The 17,391-nt window shown below is 35.2% G+C and overlaps 1 protein-coding gene across 1 annotated transcript in view; it reads right to left on the reverse strand.

Annotated features, from left to right (window-relative positions):
- Positions 1-5,492: 5,492 nt before the first annotated feature.
- Positions 5,493-17,391, reverse strand: part of LOC149779764 (retinol dehydrogenase 12-like) — a 32,728-nt gene continuing 20,829 nt past the window's right edge. Inside the window, exons 2-4 of the mRNA XM_089940621.1 lie at positions 14,417-14,659; positions 9,545-9,850; positions 5,493-8,185 (exon numbers count right to left, since the gene is read on the reverse strand). Coding sequence (XP_089796747.1) covers positions 7,839-8,185; positions 9,545-9,850; positions 14,417-14,659 — 896 coding nt within the window. The 3' untranslated portion in view covers positions 5,493-7,838. The remainder of the gene's footprint in view (positions 8,186-9,544; positions 9,851-14,416; positions 14,660-17,391) is intronic.

The following is a 17,391-nucleotide window of genomic DNA, read 5'->3' on the forward strand; positions in this document are numbered from 1 at the left end:
AGAAAAAAATATATATATATACATACATATATATATATATATATATATATATATATATATATATATATATATATATATATATATATTGATGTGTAGCAATTAGTGATGCCTGTATGCTAAATAGAATATCGCTCTTTACTGCAACGTTGTTTTCTATAAGAACGTATGGGTTTTTCGATGTGCACGAATGCGTGACCAAAGATGTAGATAGCCTTTATCTGATGATTGATTGTTGATTTAGTGTGAGGCGAGATGGCTAACGAAACATGCTAAGAAACATGCTAACGTTCTTGTGTTTTTCGCAGGAAGCGTTTGGGGTCAGGACTACCGGGTAGTTAAGTCCCGAGTCTCAGAGATGGAAGACATGATAGAACAAGGCAGTAGGCAGAGAACAAGCCTAGTCGCTAGAGAAAGTGAGAGAGAAGGAGGAGGAGGAGAAAAGGAGACAAGTAGGGGATGAGTATAGGAAAAAAAGTAGTACGAAGAACGCCGGAAGTAGGAAACGAATAGGGAAAGTAGAAACCGAGTACAGGGGAAAGCCATCTCACACTATAATCACAAGATGAAATAGGTTGTTACATGGTTGAGAGGAATGGGATTGGTTGAGAAATTAATATCGTTTAAATTGTATTTTATTGTTATTCTTTTGAATTTCACCTTTGTGCTCTTAATAATTTAACTGCCGGCATTGCTGACTGTGGGTTCGGAGCATTACCTCTCTCTGTCACTAATTTCACTTCCTACAAAAACGAGCCAGGGTGGGAGTTCCATAGTAATTTAAATAAAATATTGGAAGCACCCCACCCCAACTCATAGCAGAACGTCATAGAACGCCACAGGTCTTGTTTTCGAGATTTTTCCAATTGCTTTCCGAACACAGTCTTTCTCTAAGCTTTTGGTACCGCAAACTTGCATAAATATTTATTTATGGGACATATTCCTTTCTCTTTTGTAATGTATATAATAGTTTGGTACAGTTGGTCTAGTACCCTCGCAGTCATTGATCACCTTCTTTTATAAAACAGATAATTCATTGTCATCTCGTACAAGTTGATCTGGAGGAGTGGGGTTTTCCTTGCAGTGGTCATGTAAATATGTTGGTATTTCCAAACTTACATTTAAAATTCAGCTTGTATAACCATCATCCGTGAAGTTAACACTTTTTTTGAGGGGGGGGGAGTAGTTTACTTTTTATATCTATATAATGTCTTTTTCGCTCGCTCATAACGTTTTCAGCCTGCATTTACTGACACATTTCTCAGACATACACATTCTTGTGTTATGTTATGACCCTGACCTTGACCTTTCGTAGTCACAATCGTATGTTTGGTGGGGAGGGGTATAAAAGAACATAGTACTTCATCAGTCGATTTTGCGTTTCTATGCGAATTCACCTTATTACCACTTTTAGTCGTCAAATCCATTATAATCTGTCAAAACGTTCAAGTTATATACTTAATGTTTTAAGCATGCATATATGAGCTAAACCTGGTACACTAGAATCGTGCGTTCGGTCAAGATTGAAGTTTGCTATATATACATTTCTAACTTCTCGAAAAAAGCCCAAAACAGCAAGGTATCTTTTTTCGCGTCGTAGTCGTGAAATTTAACTAGAGTGTTAAGTTTGAAGTGTGACATCATATATTGTAATAACTAGTCATTTTCCTTTTATATGTTAGAATCACGAAGACCGGACAACGTTTTCATAAGGTACAGATGTCTGGAAGGTTCGCTGTGTAGTAATATAAGTTAATGATTTTTCGTTATTTTGCTGTCGACTTTGGAATCCTAAATGAATGAATTGGTGTTTCCTTCATTAATGGGTTATTGGTATTAATCCATTATCTGGACCATGCTAACAAGCGTTTTGGGCCGACAAAATGATTGTCCCCATCTTGACTTTTTTAACAAGAGTTTTTTCTTAACAACAAGCGATTGTTCTCATCTTGACCGTTTTAACAAGCGGTTTTTTTACAACAAATGTTTGTCAATAACTTTACCATTTTAACAAGCGCTTTTTTACAACAAATGTTTGTCAATATCTTTACCATTTTAACAAGTGCTTTTTTACAACAAATGTTTGTCAATATCTTGACCATTTTAACAAGCGGTTTTTTACAACAAATGTTTGTCCTCATCTTGAATTTTAAGAACGCTTTCTTACAGCAAAATATTGTACTCATCTTGACCATTTTAACAAGCGTTTTTTTACAATAAATGATTGTCCTCATCTTGACCACTTTAACAAGCGTTATATATATATATATATATATATATATATATATATATATATATATATATATATATATATATGCAACAAATGAGTGTTCTCATCTTGACCGTTTTAACAAGCGTTATATATATATATATATATATATATATATATATATATATATATATATATATATATATATATGCAACAAATGATTGTTCTCATCTTGACCGTTTTAACAAGCGCTTTTTTTACAACAAATGCTTGTCCTCATCTTGAAGTTTAACAACGCTTTTTTACAGCAAAAGATTGTCCTCGTCTTGACCATTTTAACAAGCGCTATTTTACAACAGATGAGTGTCATCATCTGGACCAATGTAACAAGCATTTTGTGACAACAAAAATTCTCATCATCTGGACCAGTGTAACAAGCATTTTGAGACAACAAAGATTGTCATCATCTGGACCAATGTAACAAGCATTTTGTGATTGATCGTTGCCTGTAACCTTTACTTTTAATAGTCTGCTATCACAAATGTAGCATAGGTTTTTTGTTTATTTCTTGGGTGTTACTTTTGTTGTTCTTCTTCTTATCTTCACCCTTGTGAATACCCATTAGTTTTGCCGTGTTGATTGTTTATAGACTAGTCTTTCTAATCTTTCCAAAACGTTATGAAACAGCTTCGTGCAGTCATTATCTCTGTACACGCTCGGTCTGTAAAATTTGTGAATTACCTTAACGTACACACAGACAGCTGATGGGGTAAGCGTATCTGTTGATATTGTCTATTATGTAATTAGTTTGACTTGTAGAATCATTGCAATTATGTGACCAGCTAGTACACATCGTCCACGTGATCGTGTTTCATTTTAAAATTGCAATATTCAACATTTATGATTTCAGTTGATGAGATGAGTTTTAATTTTAGACCTTTCTCATTAATGATATATATTCGATTGTCTTTACGGTAGCAGATCGATTTGTGATCTGATAATATTCATCATGCATTACACAATGGAGCATTTGACATGGTTTTCAATGATGTTTGCTTGCTCATGATAATACTAATTTTGACAAACGGTGATGCCAATATGATGACATTATTTTCTCCATTCCATCAAATATAACCAACATTTCAGCATGCATATTTCTGTCTTAATGTGTTTGTCTTGATATTAATTTACCGAAGTGTCATATTCACCCTTACCTTTTACACACTGTAATGGGGCAAACCATCGACTCTAATCAATTATACTTTAATGGTCTAAATACATGAGCACTCGGTGTATGTAGTACATAATCAAATGTACAGAGAAAACATCTGTCGGTCGTATGTTTGACGTTAATGCATGCCTTTGTTTGCATCCATTCAGACTCATATAAAGGGGTCCCTTTATTTGATTAAATGCTATCTGAAATATTCAAACCTATTAAACATCCGTATTCTACTTTTTTGTTTTACCTGGCCAAATGAGGTATGTAAATGGCAAGATACATTCAAGTACATCAACCATTTCACCATCTACATTACGTTCGTAGGCTTGTTCCTTTGTAAAATGCTCTGGATTCACATGTTTTACATCGTACGTTGATCTATTTATACGCTCTAAAATTAAATCAACCTGAACACTTACAAAATTCAAAATTACAAATTTTCAGAATTATAACTTCCACATGCGTTGTTCAATATTGATGTCATTCAAAAATAAATGCAAATTTTGAATGGTACATCATACATTCTAAACTCGTTTACATTTCTCATAATATTATATGTAAGAAACTTTAAGTGATGATCATGTTTATGTTTGTTTATTCATACTGTCAGCTATGTTCGACTTGTCTGATTATGTAGCAATATTTCAATACATTGTACTACTGATAAAACTTCCAATATATGGGAAATGTAAGGTATTGTCATATATTTAACAGAAGCCCATATCAGCAGGAAAAGCCATTCTCCTGTGGTTAGCACATATGAAAGAAACCACTTGCCACCCATTGAGGACTTTTATCCTGCACTATATTAATACGTCCTGAATTCGGACTTCTAGTATTGATAATTTCACGCTGCCCTCTATGCAATATATACATAAGACCAACTTCTTCCCAGGGCCATTCTGGCAGATCAGGGAAACTTCATTCTTACACGTGGTTGCTCATTCATTGGTCCGTTCGCTTATTTATCATTGTGTCAGGATGCTACTAATGCATGTAACGTGTGCAAAAGCAGCTCCTCCTTTCTTTTTAATTTAGTACTAAAGTGTCAACAGTGTTTGTTTTGAAACGGATTGCTGTTTTGTTTGTTTTTTCGTATAGAGGTTATACCATATTTTAATACGGAAATTATTTTAGCCAACGTGAATCTCGGTCAATCAAAAATTGATGTAGAAATCAAATGTTTTCCGTTATTGAAGCCAGTTACTATTTCTGTCATTTTAGTCTATCTTAAATTTGATCTTCTCGTTCTGCCTGTACATGATTTATAATTCAGTGCTATTTGATTTGTCACATATCAATGTGTTTGTTTATAATTAAAGATTTTTTTTACGTAAGTTTGCTTTCGTTAGGCAGAATTTCTCTGCGGTTGAAATAATTTTTCAGATGTAATTGCCAGGAATTTCTGTCTGTTTGTAAGGAACCACTGTTATGTATACCATTAGCTACCCAATCGTATCCTGAGAACGTTATAGAAAAGTCTCTGGCCAAGTACTTCTCATATATGCACAGATAGAGGGTGAAAAGTGAGAGCTGTATCCTGTATGTAAGGAACAAGATGGCTGGCATTTGTTAAGTAAATGGTCACTCATTAGCTTAAACCAACCAGCTCGTGAATTACTAAACAGTTACTCCAAGTCCACGGACAGTTGCCAAGAGTACTGTAGTTCTCTTCTGCTGGTTATTGTTGTTTTCTATTTTCTTACAAAGGTATTTTTTCTCTTGAAGGTTTAAATTATGTCTCTAATTTTGTTTTTCCATGTTGATGAAGGCATAGTTATACTTAACAAATAAATATTCGATTCCCCCTCCCCCATGAAGTTGTTTCTTAAATGAATAGGTTTTATATTGCTGATGTAGAGTATTTACCTCTCGTTTGGCGACCACAATTCCAGCTGTTTATTAGAAAATATAGTAATTGCAATCGCTAAAGTGATACCTCACTTTTTGAAAGTAAAACAGATTTTGTCTTGTTTTTTTTCAAAACTACACAAACTATTTTCGTTATAAAATCAAAACCACACCAGACAAATACAAAATGTCGTACAAAAAAAAAACACTCAATGAAAGTAAACGCATTTATTATACAAAATTTATTATACAAACTTGCACAAAGAAACACAAACACACAGCTGATGTTTCGAATTGTGTTACCGGCCTTTTTTGTCACATCTACCTCTAGAAAGGTATATGGGTGGAAATAGTGCAGGCATCTATGCCATAGACTCGCATTGACATGTATTTATATATCTTTTTGATGACCTCTGAAAGCACACATTTGATCGCTAATCGCATAACTTGCCCCTGCGATGTTTTTAGCTGTTTCAAGCAGCAAACGTAAAATCAATTATCATCCCGAAAATAACTTCATACTAAAAATAATAGTGTGTGTGTGTGTGTGTGTGTGTTATTTGGATTTTTAACGTACCTTTAACAATGTTTAAGTTATATCAATACGATGTCTGCAGTGTGGCAGTTTATAGTGTCGTCGAGCACTGGGGCATCATGCCACAGACATGTAGCATGATGTCCCACCCAGTCACATTATCCTGATACCAGGCCTACCAGGCCTACCAGTCCTAACACTAACCTCTTAATGCTGAGCGCCCAGCCAGGCAGATGTGAATATCATATTTATAAATCTTTGGTATGACTCGGCCGGGGATCGAACCCACGACCTCCCGCATCCGAGTCTGTAATAAGGTATCTGCATCTTCAGGTTAGTGTTAGGACTGGTCGGCCTGGTGTCAGGATAATGTGACTGGGTGGGACATCATGCTTCATGTCTGCGGCATGATGCCCCACTATAGACATAACTATAAACTGCCACACTGCAGACGTCGTAGCGATGTGACTGAAAAAATTTAAAAGCTACGTTAAAAATCAAAATCATACACACACACTCATCTTCTCACTAATTTTCGTGATTCTGAAAAACATAGTACGCATAGATCGTACCAAAACATCATAAGCAACAGTTTAACCATGGATAATAAAAGATGCAATATAGGTCTTCGTGAACATCTTTAGTTGCAATGATGTGGTACAACAAAAGAAGGATATCATAAGAAACAAATACGATTCTCGCCTGAGATAAGAACATCAAAAACAAAATATAACCCAAATCAAGGAAGCGTAAAATGTGTGGCATTAATGGGGATAATACAATCAACAGTTGAAACAAAATTTAAGCCATTTAGAGTGATGTTGTAGTACTCATTATTTCTAAGATGCGAGCTTCTATGAACAAAGGCATGTATAATTCCGAATGCATCCATGAGCTGCATGCAAGAATGTAAAACGCGAAGAGAAGGTAATGCTCACCTTCTTTTGGTGTAATTGCGTGGTACTAACAATGATGCAGACCATACATCAGCTTAGTGATTTTTCTATAAAAGGTGATTAAGAAATAAATTTAAAATAAGAATTTGAACTCATGGATGTGAACAATGAAATATGGATCACAGTGTAGGATGTGATCAAGAGCCAGATTTAAATCCTTCACCTATGCCAGAAAAATGTGAATTACAATGGCTTTCTTTTTTATGTAAGGCTGTGCTTCTAATAGAAATGCAAGCATCAATCTAGTTTAATAAATATAGCATGTACGGAGCTTGAGAAATAATAAATAATTTTAAAACACGTAATAAACCCACGACAGTTACGCGAGAAATATAGGTCATTGTGACGTGTAATCCGATAAGATGGTAGTATTCATCAACATACATCAGTAATCAAATTTTACAATTCGAAGTAAAATAATATCTGTACATGGTGTATTGAAAAGTTATGAATGTTTTACTATAACGTTACTTTGGACCTCTAAATAAATTAAACGTTGATCGACAGAGAAAAAGATATATTCACTAGCATGATCTGCACCTTCATATACTGTGGTTTTAACAGAGATATGCCGATGTCAACGGACTAACACCCTTGCCGTTAAACTATGCTTATTATATCTGTAGAAGTGTACAGCTTAAAGCTGTGTAAATTATGATCGACTTAAAACCGAAATAATTGCAGTCGCAGCAGGAAGTCGAGAAAAACGATTTCTCGCTGACATGCTTGGCCACATGTAAATTAACCTGCAATATTGTCATTGAAATGTACAATTACGTCTTAAATTTCCAGTTTTATGCACATTCAATGAATTGGCCACACACTATACAATACTGTCAAAATGTATTGAACATACAATTTGTTTCCATTCAAACAAACCGATAGTTCAACAAACCTTGCTAGTTCAATCGTAAATTCGCGTGCTACACGCGAAATAATACTGCTATAAACATATATCTGCAAAACATATAAAATAATTTCACTATATTACACTTAGTCATAATACCAAAACTACGGATACTAGTGATCCTTACTTTAATGAAAATTGCCATCAAAAGGAACTACTTATTATTTTTCTTTCTTGTCGTCTTCTTGGCCAATGGTTTCAGCTTCAGGTTTACCATTGATTATGACCTCACTCTCAGTTTCCGTTTCCGGCGGAAGTTTGCACAGATGAAGACTCACCTCCCATAACTTGTTTGCCATATCTTTGTCTCTAGCAATCTTTTTGACTTTCATAAGTTGGCAATTTTCCAAAAATTTTCCTGCCTGGGCTCTAATTTCGTTAGCGACTGCACAGTACACAATTGTTTGGCATCCGTCCTCGGGCGACTTAAATAGAATCCTACTAATAGCCTGTAGGATATTACCGGTTACTCCAGGCCAGTTTCGAAGCAGGTCGGTACAAACCATCCCTAAATGACATGAAAATATTTCACTCTGGTGATCGTCTATATGCATACGTTTACTTTAATTTGGAGGCGTATAAGTTGAATGGAATGTAATTTGTATTTTGTCAGCATATTAATTGGGTATACAATTCTACACTAGATTTAGCCAATTAATATCAAAATCTGTGTAAAAGTTGGGTTTTCACACCTATCATGGATCAGTCAAATATTTATTTGCAAACTCCGCCGATCAGTATATCCGATATTTAACATTATACCTATCAACAATAAATTTTAAGATCCAATCAAAATCTAAATAGAGACCATGACAAATGAGGTCATTTAGAGAAAGATGCAAGTTCCCATAACGTGTTTCACTGAGAATCTAGAGCGGTTAACCATGGATATCTTGACTAAATAACATGTTCCATCTATTCTGACTGGCGGAGACAAATTATATTGTAACTTTGCGAAATAAATTTTGGATAAGTAAGACAATCAGGGATCACAATACGGTCAGGTGATGACGTAAGATATAGACAATGTGACTTTTATTAAACAAGGTCGTTTCAAATTTGAAAACAATCAATCAAGAGTGTAACTGAGCGGAAACGAGAGTGGATTAGCAGGTTTAGCGATGCTGCCAAATAAAAGTTTTCACTCTCGTTTCCGAGGAAGAATACCAAATCAGATGGAAATTCTGAAGTACTGTATCCATATCGTCGAGGGGGCTGGTAAAATGGAAGCCTAGAAAGTAAACAAACTGATCCATATGCTACGCGTGCATACTGAAGCAAAAGGAAAGCGGAGATAGAAATGACGACTTATAAAGCGAGTGCACATAGTATATTTATAGTTAAAATGAACAATGTTCATCTACACTAGAACATTTCCTGAATAAATCACATGAGGAATACCATTACTTAAATAAAGTATTAAAAACTCTCGTCGTATCATATTGACGGGATGTGAATGGTCAAAAACTTTTCATTTTCTGCACACTTAGTAATTTATCATAAGACCACTGTCGAACCATGTACAACAAAAGCAATCACACTTTACCATATCTTTGTAAATTTGTTCTCTTGACCCAAAGTTTAATTCAGAAGTCCACGAAAGTAATCTCGAAAATGAGCTAAATTAGAATTACAAAATAGTTCAAATAACTTATGCCGCCTTTCGACTCTTTTAATCAGATGTAAGGCTCGTAACACAGCTCAACTGTCAGATTTGAGTGACGTTCCTTCTTTAGATAAAGCTTGTCCTCTCAGAACATTAACAAAGAGCTCAAACATTCATATTAGACGCCACCGTCACAACCACTCTAGGAATGTGACATGCTTATCCTGCCAAAGACTAATGAGAAACGTCAGAGAAACTTACCAGGGTGTACGCCATAAAACAAAACTTGTGATGACATCCATCTCCTTGCGGACTCTACGGTAAACAGAGCCATAGCTAGCTTGGATCTCGTGTATGCTTTGTAAATGTCATATTTCATCATGGCCATGTCTTCAAAATTCAGCGTGGCTTTCTCGTACGAATCCGAAATGACGTTGATGACACGGCTAGGTGCGCACCTCTTTAGTCGGTCCTGAAGGAGATATGTCAAGTAGAAGTGGCCCAGGTAGTTGACACCAAACGTACGTTCGTATCCGTCCTCAGTTGTCGCCTTGGGACCCATGCAAGCTGTAAGTGGATAATCGAAATGCCTTCAGTTATTTCAAACGAGTGCCCATGTGATCAGATATAATCAGAGTGTTTGTGTGTTTTTCGTACCTGTCTCATTAATACTTTCTCATATTGTCCACTCAACGTACATATGATTTACTGAATTTGCATCCTCTCGTTCTTGGATACAGTTTAAAACTAGATATATAATGAATTGGAAGGCAAACATCGAACGTGTCGAAACAAAAATGATTGAATCATGGATATATATATATATATATATATATATATATATATATATATATATATATATATATATATATATATATATATATATATATATATATAAATAGATAGATAGATAGATAGATAAATAGATAGATAGATATCAAGCATTATGTCATGGGTAGTATGCATGACGGATATTTGAGAAAAGCATGAAACCTTAACAAAGTACAATTTCTCAGAAAGGTTTACGTAATGAAAGAACATTCAAAGTAGTTAATACATAACACAGTCGACCATTGCATCCTAAATAATTAACGACTGCAATAGGATTCACATATGTTATGATTCATCTGAAAATTCTTCAAATAATAATGCATGCTTTCGTATAAAAAAATATAAAATAAAGTAAATGTGAGTTAACCTATATACAAATTTATGAAAACAACATGTATATATACACCTTCTCCAAGCCCGAAAAGGTTATTTTCTTTCTATATGATTTATATTGTAGTGATTGTCCTACTGTAAGGAAATAATAATACATCTGGACAAGTTTATTATTTGTGTTTTATATGAATCTTTAATATATCGAAATATACATTCTTTGTGACGTTTCTCTCACGTTTTCCTCGTGTCCTTTGAAATATGGAGTAAAACTACCAAATAATATGGTCGACAACAATTTGATACTCTGTGTGATAGAAACGATCAGCATATCTCTGCATGAAGATAAGGTTTGAAACAATTTTGTTCACACCCACTGGAATATGAAAAAGTCAAAAATAAATAAATATATATATATATATATATATATATATATATATATATATATATATATATATATATATATATATATATATATATATAATTTACACTCTATCAATGATGTACCACGAGATGTAATAATTTTTCATTAAAAGGAAACGACGCATGCAGAGTTTCCTTTGAATGAAAAAATTGTACAACGTGTGGTGTATTATTAATACAACATACACAATGTACATATATTTAATTTATATCACATACAACTACTTATATTTGCCTTCTGAACGGAGTTAAGATTTATTACAGGCATGGACCTAGTGACTGAACTCCTTATATCCCCGAGTGTGTCGGCTACAAGATGTAGTTAGATGCCTTTTGCGGTCGTTCAGAATCACTTTTGCATTTTGATAAGTTGATTGTTTTCTTTTTTAGTTTCTGTTTTTCTTCACATTGATTAAATCAATATGATACACAACTTATGATTTAAACATGAAAGATGGTTTTAATAATAAAAGTAGAGCATTACAAATACCTGGTTAGCTAGGCCATTCACATGAACGCTAATCAGTTCACCTACCGGCTCTTGGAAATTAATGTTGAATAGAAGGAATAGAAACTAAGCGAAATGACGAACCAGGTAATAAATATATTTGAATGTATTTACAAGTTGATCTAAGTCATTATTCTGTTTTACTAACAGCACCACCTGCCGTAAACTTCTAGGTTTGACTCTCTCTCTCTCTCTCTCTCTCTCTCTCTCTCATCCTTTGTTCGGTTCGACTTAACTTGTACCATCATTCATAAGTCCAGAGATATCGTGGTATTAATCAAACTAAAATTCCATACGTTCGTGAATTTATAGACTTTAGCCCGTATCTTGCTACAATGGTAGAGAGAGAGGGGGGGGGGGGCTTTGGACATTTTCATATTTAGTTAATAATAATCTATTTTTAGAACATTATAGTATGTTTAAGAAACAACAACAAAAACAAAACATTAAATACATCACAGTTTGTGCACCGCGTAACCGAGGAATTTGCTGTATAATGTCGACGTGGTTTGCAACTTTATATCATTGATAAAGACATTGTCATATTTGATTTAATGAATCAAGGAAAAGAAATACAGTTGTTATCGGTTATTACCATTTTCTTATGTGTTTTTGTCACCATCTCTTCCACTGGTATATGGCACATTTAAATACGTGTTTATTTTTATTTCAATTCTTGCATAAAACGGTGGATATTAAATTTGGCCTGTGACTGCTCTGGTGGCCTAATTGGTTCTAGCATCCGCCTCGGATGCGGGAGGTCGCACTTTCAAACCCTAGTCGAGTTATACCATAGACGTATAAAAATGGTACTAGCAGTTGCCTTGCTTGGCGCTCAGCATCAAGATGTTAATGTTAGGATTGGTTGACCTGGTGTCAAGATAATGTGACTGGGTGGTACATGATGCTACATATCTTCGGAATAATGAACCACTGCTAGACATCACTATCAACTGCCACATTCCAGACATAGTAGCAATATTACCAAAATTGTTAAAGCTACGATAAAAAATCTAAATCACGCATACACGCATGCATGCAAGCACACACTCACAAACGAATGTTGCATGTATGTCTGTTCGTGTCGCGTGTCACCTCCGTTTTCACAAAACATTCCTCTTACTTATTTGATTTCAAATTGCGTATGCAGTTAAATATCGACGAGACCTTGGCCGAGTTAACTGTTAATGGTCTACGTCATCGTTTAGAAGACTTGTATCCCTCAATTATCAGATCAAACTTCTTATATTTCTTTGTAACAGGTCCCTTGATTATTTTATGATTTCACCCAAATTTGGTCTGCTGCTGGATATTAATGAGATTTTTGACCAGCTCAATCGTCAACCGACTGTTTTAGCCCCTAATAATTTAGGCCAACCTAATGCATTTCCCTTGTTAATAAATAAATCCCATGTTAATGATAGGAATTCAGCCACACTTGGCGTGCTGCTTAGCTCAGCCGAGACCTTTATTATCGCGTTATAGCCCCTGATTGTGAGACCGGCCCAATTTCCTTTCTTGTGAGCAACTCTTGTTATTATTGTAGCATTTAAACCTAGTTTAGTCTGCATCTTGATGTGCATGACGCTTTTTCCTGATTTTATTGTAAGTGGCCCTTGTTTGTCTGATTCGCCATCTTGATATTTCTGCACATGAATGACTTTCTTATTAGAATTCAATGTAAATTTAGTAGTCAGCTTGATGTTAATGAAATATCTGCTGAGGGTGATTGTCACTGTTGCTTATGTACAGTTTTAGTATGCGACATCCTCCTTTAGCGTTGTCAAGAACACGCGTCGTCAGACTCGTCAGCAACATCGTGTTCCTGATTGCTTGACCCTCACTTTTACTCCCACGTATTGATTCCCATTATTATTATTATTATCAGTATTATTATTATTATTTTTATTATTATTATTATTATTATTTAATATCCATAAAATGTTTGCACCAACAGCTATTTTGATATAACTTCCACAAAATCTGATTATCATCTTCTTCTATCATGGCTTAATGGAGTCATTGCCGCTTAATGGTACACGCATATTTCGCATGCAGATTTATATCGGCCAGACTTCAATATTCTGCGTCATCAAAGGTGTTTTCCTTTGCAAATGTGCCCTAACTCATTCGTTTAACACCATTCTCACCAGCCCTTTTCTTTAGAAAGTTACACCCTACAACATCTAACAAAAGAAGAAAGAAAGTAAAAGGGCGATATTAATTCCCGGAATTTCGCTGCTGTCAAATATCTTAAAAAGCAAGCATGCCGTTTTGAGATTATTTTAATCAAATGAAGCACAGTTAAGTATTTTACTGCAACCGGATTTCAACATGTTATATTTTCGGATTCGTTTGGCATTACCTATACTGCTAATATGGGAAGTAACTTGTAAAAGTATATCAAAAGTATTTATTTATTTACCTCCCTTACCTCATTATCGATGTGTATGGTGACGTTCAAATACTATGTATTATCTTGTATTCGAAAATTGTCGTAGATTAAGTCTTCGGTCTAAACGGTTCATATTTTCTTTTTGTTCTTTGGTTTTTATTTGTTCATTTTTTCTCTTAAATATGATTTGACCAGTTATTTGAAGAACAGCTTATATATTGAAATAGCTGGAAGCTGAATTCCTGGAAATTCCTCAATGCTCATTAATAATGTATCTAGGAAATAACATTGCACTATTTCAGATTTCAATTTGGCCTAGCTTTCTTAATATATAAACTATCCTTACATGTGGCATGATTTCCTATCCTGGTACCAACTAACTATTTTGCTTTTTTGTGTATATCCTTCTCTTAAATGTAAATGGTTCTCATGACATTATTTTTATTGCAATCTTTGAGCGGCAAAACCAAATGCCATACGAACAAAACAAGTGATCATTTTTACAAAAGAGGATGGATGGATGAATGCAATTTAGATCGGAATTATACGTTTAGGTTACGTGAAAATACTGTGATAAACGTACTGTTCTTGTGAACATTTCACACCATGCATGACTGCATTAATTAATTAATGCAATTTTTCTGACCTGCATTGTTGATAAGAATGTGCAGAAAAGGTTCCCGTGCAATAAAATCGTCAACAAACTCTTTAATGGTAACGAGGCTGGAAAGATCGAGATGATACGAATAGACTTCATCGTTCTTTGTTTTTATTTTGATCAAGCGGGCCACAGCGTCTCCCTTTTTGCGATCCCGGCATGCTAGAATGACCTTTGCCCCTCTCTTAGCCAACTCAGTGGCAGTTGCTTTGCCAATCCCAGTGTTTGCTCCTGAAATTAAAAAAAGTTCAATGTATATTGTTCGTCTCAAAAATTGTTCTTTCCTCATTCCTTTCGTCTATCATTATTTGATCATTATTGTTGGTTGTTTGATTTTTTATGGCCTTTTCTTTGTTTTTACTTTTGTTGCTCTATTTTTGTTGTTGTTGTTGTTGTTGTTGTTGTTGTTGTTGTTGATTTTCTAAGCTGAGAGTAGCAGACAGAATAATAATAATCATCATCATCACAATAACTAATGGATAAAAGTATGAACAGTTTGACTGGCAATCAATCCAGCTTTGTTGCTGTTGTTATTGTTGTTGGGTTTAACGTTAATTTTCAGCACAATAGAGATATACATGGCGGCCAGTATAACTGGTGGAGGAAGAACCCTGGCAAACTCTGGGAAGAATCACTGACACACGAGAAGCTACTGGCAGACTTTCTCACATACCAACGTTAGCCGAGCCTGAGACTCGAACCCAACCAAACAGAGGTGAGATGGCAGTGATCCGGAACGGTGAACTCTTTAGACTAATAGGCCACTCGGGTCCCTACCATCCAGCTTTGTAATGTTAATGAAAAGGGACAGTAAATCTCATATACGCAATGTAAGTTAAGAAACTGTAAATGGAACATATTCTGTACATTATATATTCTGGAAATACGTGTGTTATTACAATGTGTTAAATACGTGTGTTATTGCAATGTGTTGTTGATGTTTTAAATTGTTTAATATCGATAATTAAATATATGTTTTGTAATAAGTTTGTTTTATCTCATAAAAACAATACAAGATGGAATAAATATGTTCAACAAAACGGCCTTTCAATTGTAAAATGTACTTTTAATATGTTTAAGAATTTAGATATACAGCTGATTGAGAACTCTATTTTCAGAATGGAAACTACTTTTGTATTTTTTACAAATCAATTACTTTTCTTTGTTGTTTTTTTTATTTCGTTTGTTTGTTTGCTTGTTATTTGTTGCGGACTAGAGACTTACTGTTATTCAGGCTTCTCCACACACAAAAAGATACTTTTTGCTTACGGAGGTAAAAAAATCATGCTGGTTTTGGTCTCAATTTAATTGTATGACATAGACGAGTTCAGAAATCCGTAGTACTCTGATGCTCAAGCATCATGATTACATACATGAAACGGGAAAGAAAGGTAGATTCAAATTTGGGATGATATTGCAAATACACTTTCGTCATGGGATTCCAACCAGAATGCCTCTGACCTTATAGGTGAGCTAACTTCCGTTTCAGTCTCCTTACGGTTCTTTATTTTTGGGGTGGGGTGAGGTAGTATTCTGATTTCCTCTGTAAGCTAATCATTCCGTCCATTCATCTGTGACTTTATCTCCTCCTAAATCACTGGGTGGAAAAATAATCGGACTTGGTAATTAGTTTTTTCATGTGATAAATCTATATCAGAGGATAAATTCAATTGCCGTCTCCTCTGGGATCCTTGTGAGGAGTTCAAAAATCAAATGTACAAAACATTCAACTATGCTGACATTTACAAATATTTTTGACATATTTTTTAAAGGGCAGAAGTAACAAGAATAGTCATGATAAATGTAAAGAAATTTAGTTTACGACCCCTTAGGTCAGCATCGTGGTGGTGGTGGGGGGGGGTGCGTAGTGTAGGGGCTAGATTGGCGTGTGTGTGTGTGTGTGTGTGTGTGATTAGGATTTTCAACGTAGCTAACAATTTTTCAGTCATATCGCTACGATGTCTGCAGTGTGGCAGTTTATAGTGATGTCTTGCACTTGGGCATATAGCATGATGTCCCACCCAGTCACATTATCCTGCAGGCCGACCAGTCCTAACACTAACGTCTTAATGCTGAGCGCCTAGCGAGGCAGCTGTTAGTACCATTTTTGTAAGTCTTTGGTATGACTCAGCCGGGGTTCAAACCCACGACCTCCCGCTTCCGAGGCGGACGCTCTAACCACTAGGCCACAGGAGGGCTAGGTTGGATGGGGCCATTACATTGATAATACTTAAGCAATGAGTAAGAACAAGCTCAGGATTTTCAAATACGAGTCATCTAAGCTACTCCAGTGTTAGAACATAGAACCGCGTGGTAAATACAAAGTGTGCAATTTTCGAATTCGGTTGAGACAGAAACATCACGAAGAACGTACGCGCTGTACTGCGTTCCACCGACGATGGTTCCCTTACCGAGTACAATTCGGCACTACGCGTACCGTCTTTGTTCATAAAGTTTCTATGACAAGTCCGAAAAGTATAGATGTCCCAAATTAATTATAATAGACTTTAGTGTGTTGATGTACCAAATATTTTGATATATCACAATGACATAATCACAAAAGTCCCAGAGTAGTGTTTGAGTCCAAAACATCAGTGAGCATTTTGTTTTATCCTCGATGGCTACCGAATAGTTTACTGATTATGTTGGGACTGCTCTATGCAAGCAGTTTATCATAGACACGTAATCGTGAATTCAATTCGTACTGAAATTAATTTCCTAGCACTTCCAGAGATGCCGGTTACTATGGATGTAGCTCGGACAATAATTCTGATTGGTGCACCTACGATAGCTGCATTAGTTGTGATTCTAGTCACAAGCACTTCTATGTACCCTTTTACACTGACATAGTTGTCATTATATTATGGGAAACTTCTTATTGAGGACATTTAAATCTCCGACGATTGTGCATTCTGGTGGTCTGGCACCCCTTTCATATAAAAATACACCGATTACGCCAATAA

The sequence above is a fragment of the Sinohyriopsis cumingii genome, chromosome 17 (genome assembly GCF_028554795.1).
Source record: "Sinohyriopsis cumingii isolate HCF-2022 chromosome 17, ASM2855479v2, whole genome shotgun sequence".
In the NCBI taxonomy this organism is placed as follows: domain Eukaryota; kingdom Metazoa; phylum Mollusca; class Bivalvia; order Unionida; family Unionidae; genus Sinohyriopsis; species Sinohyriopsis cumingii.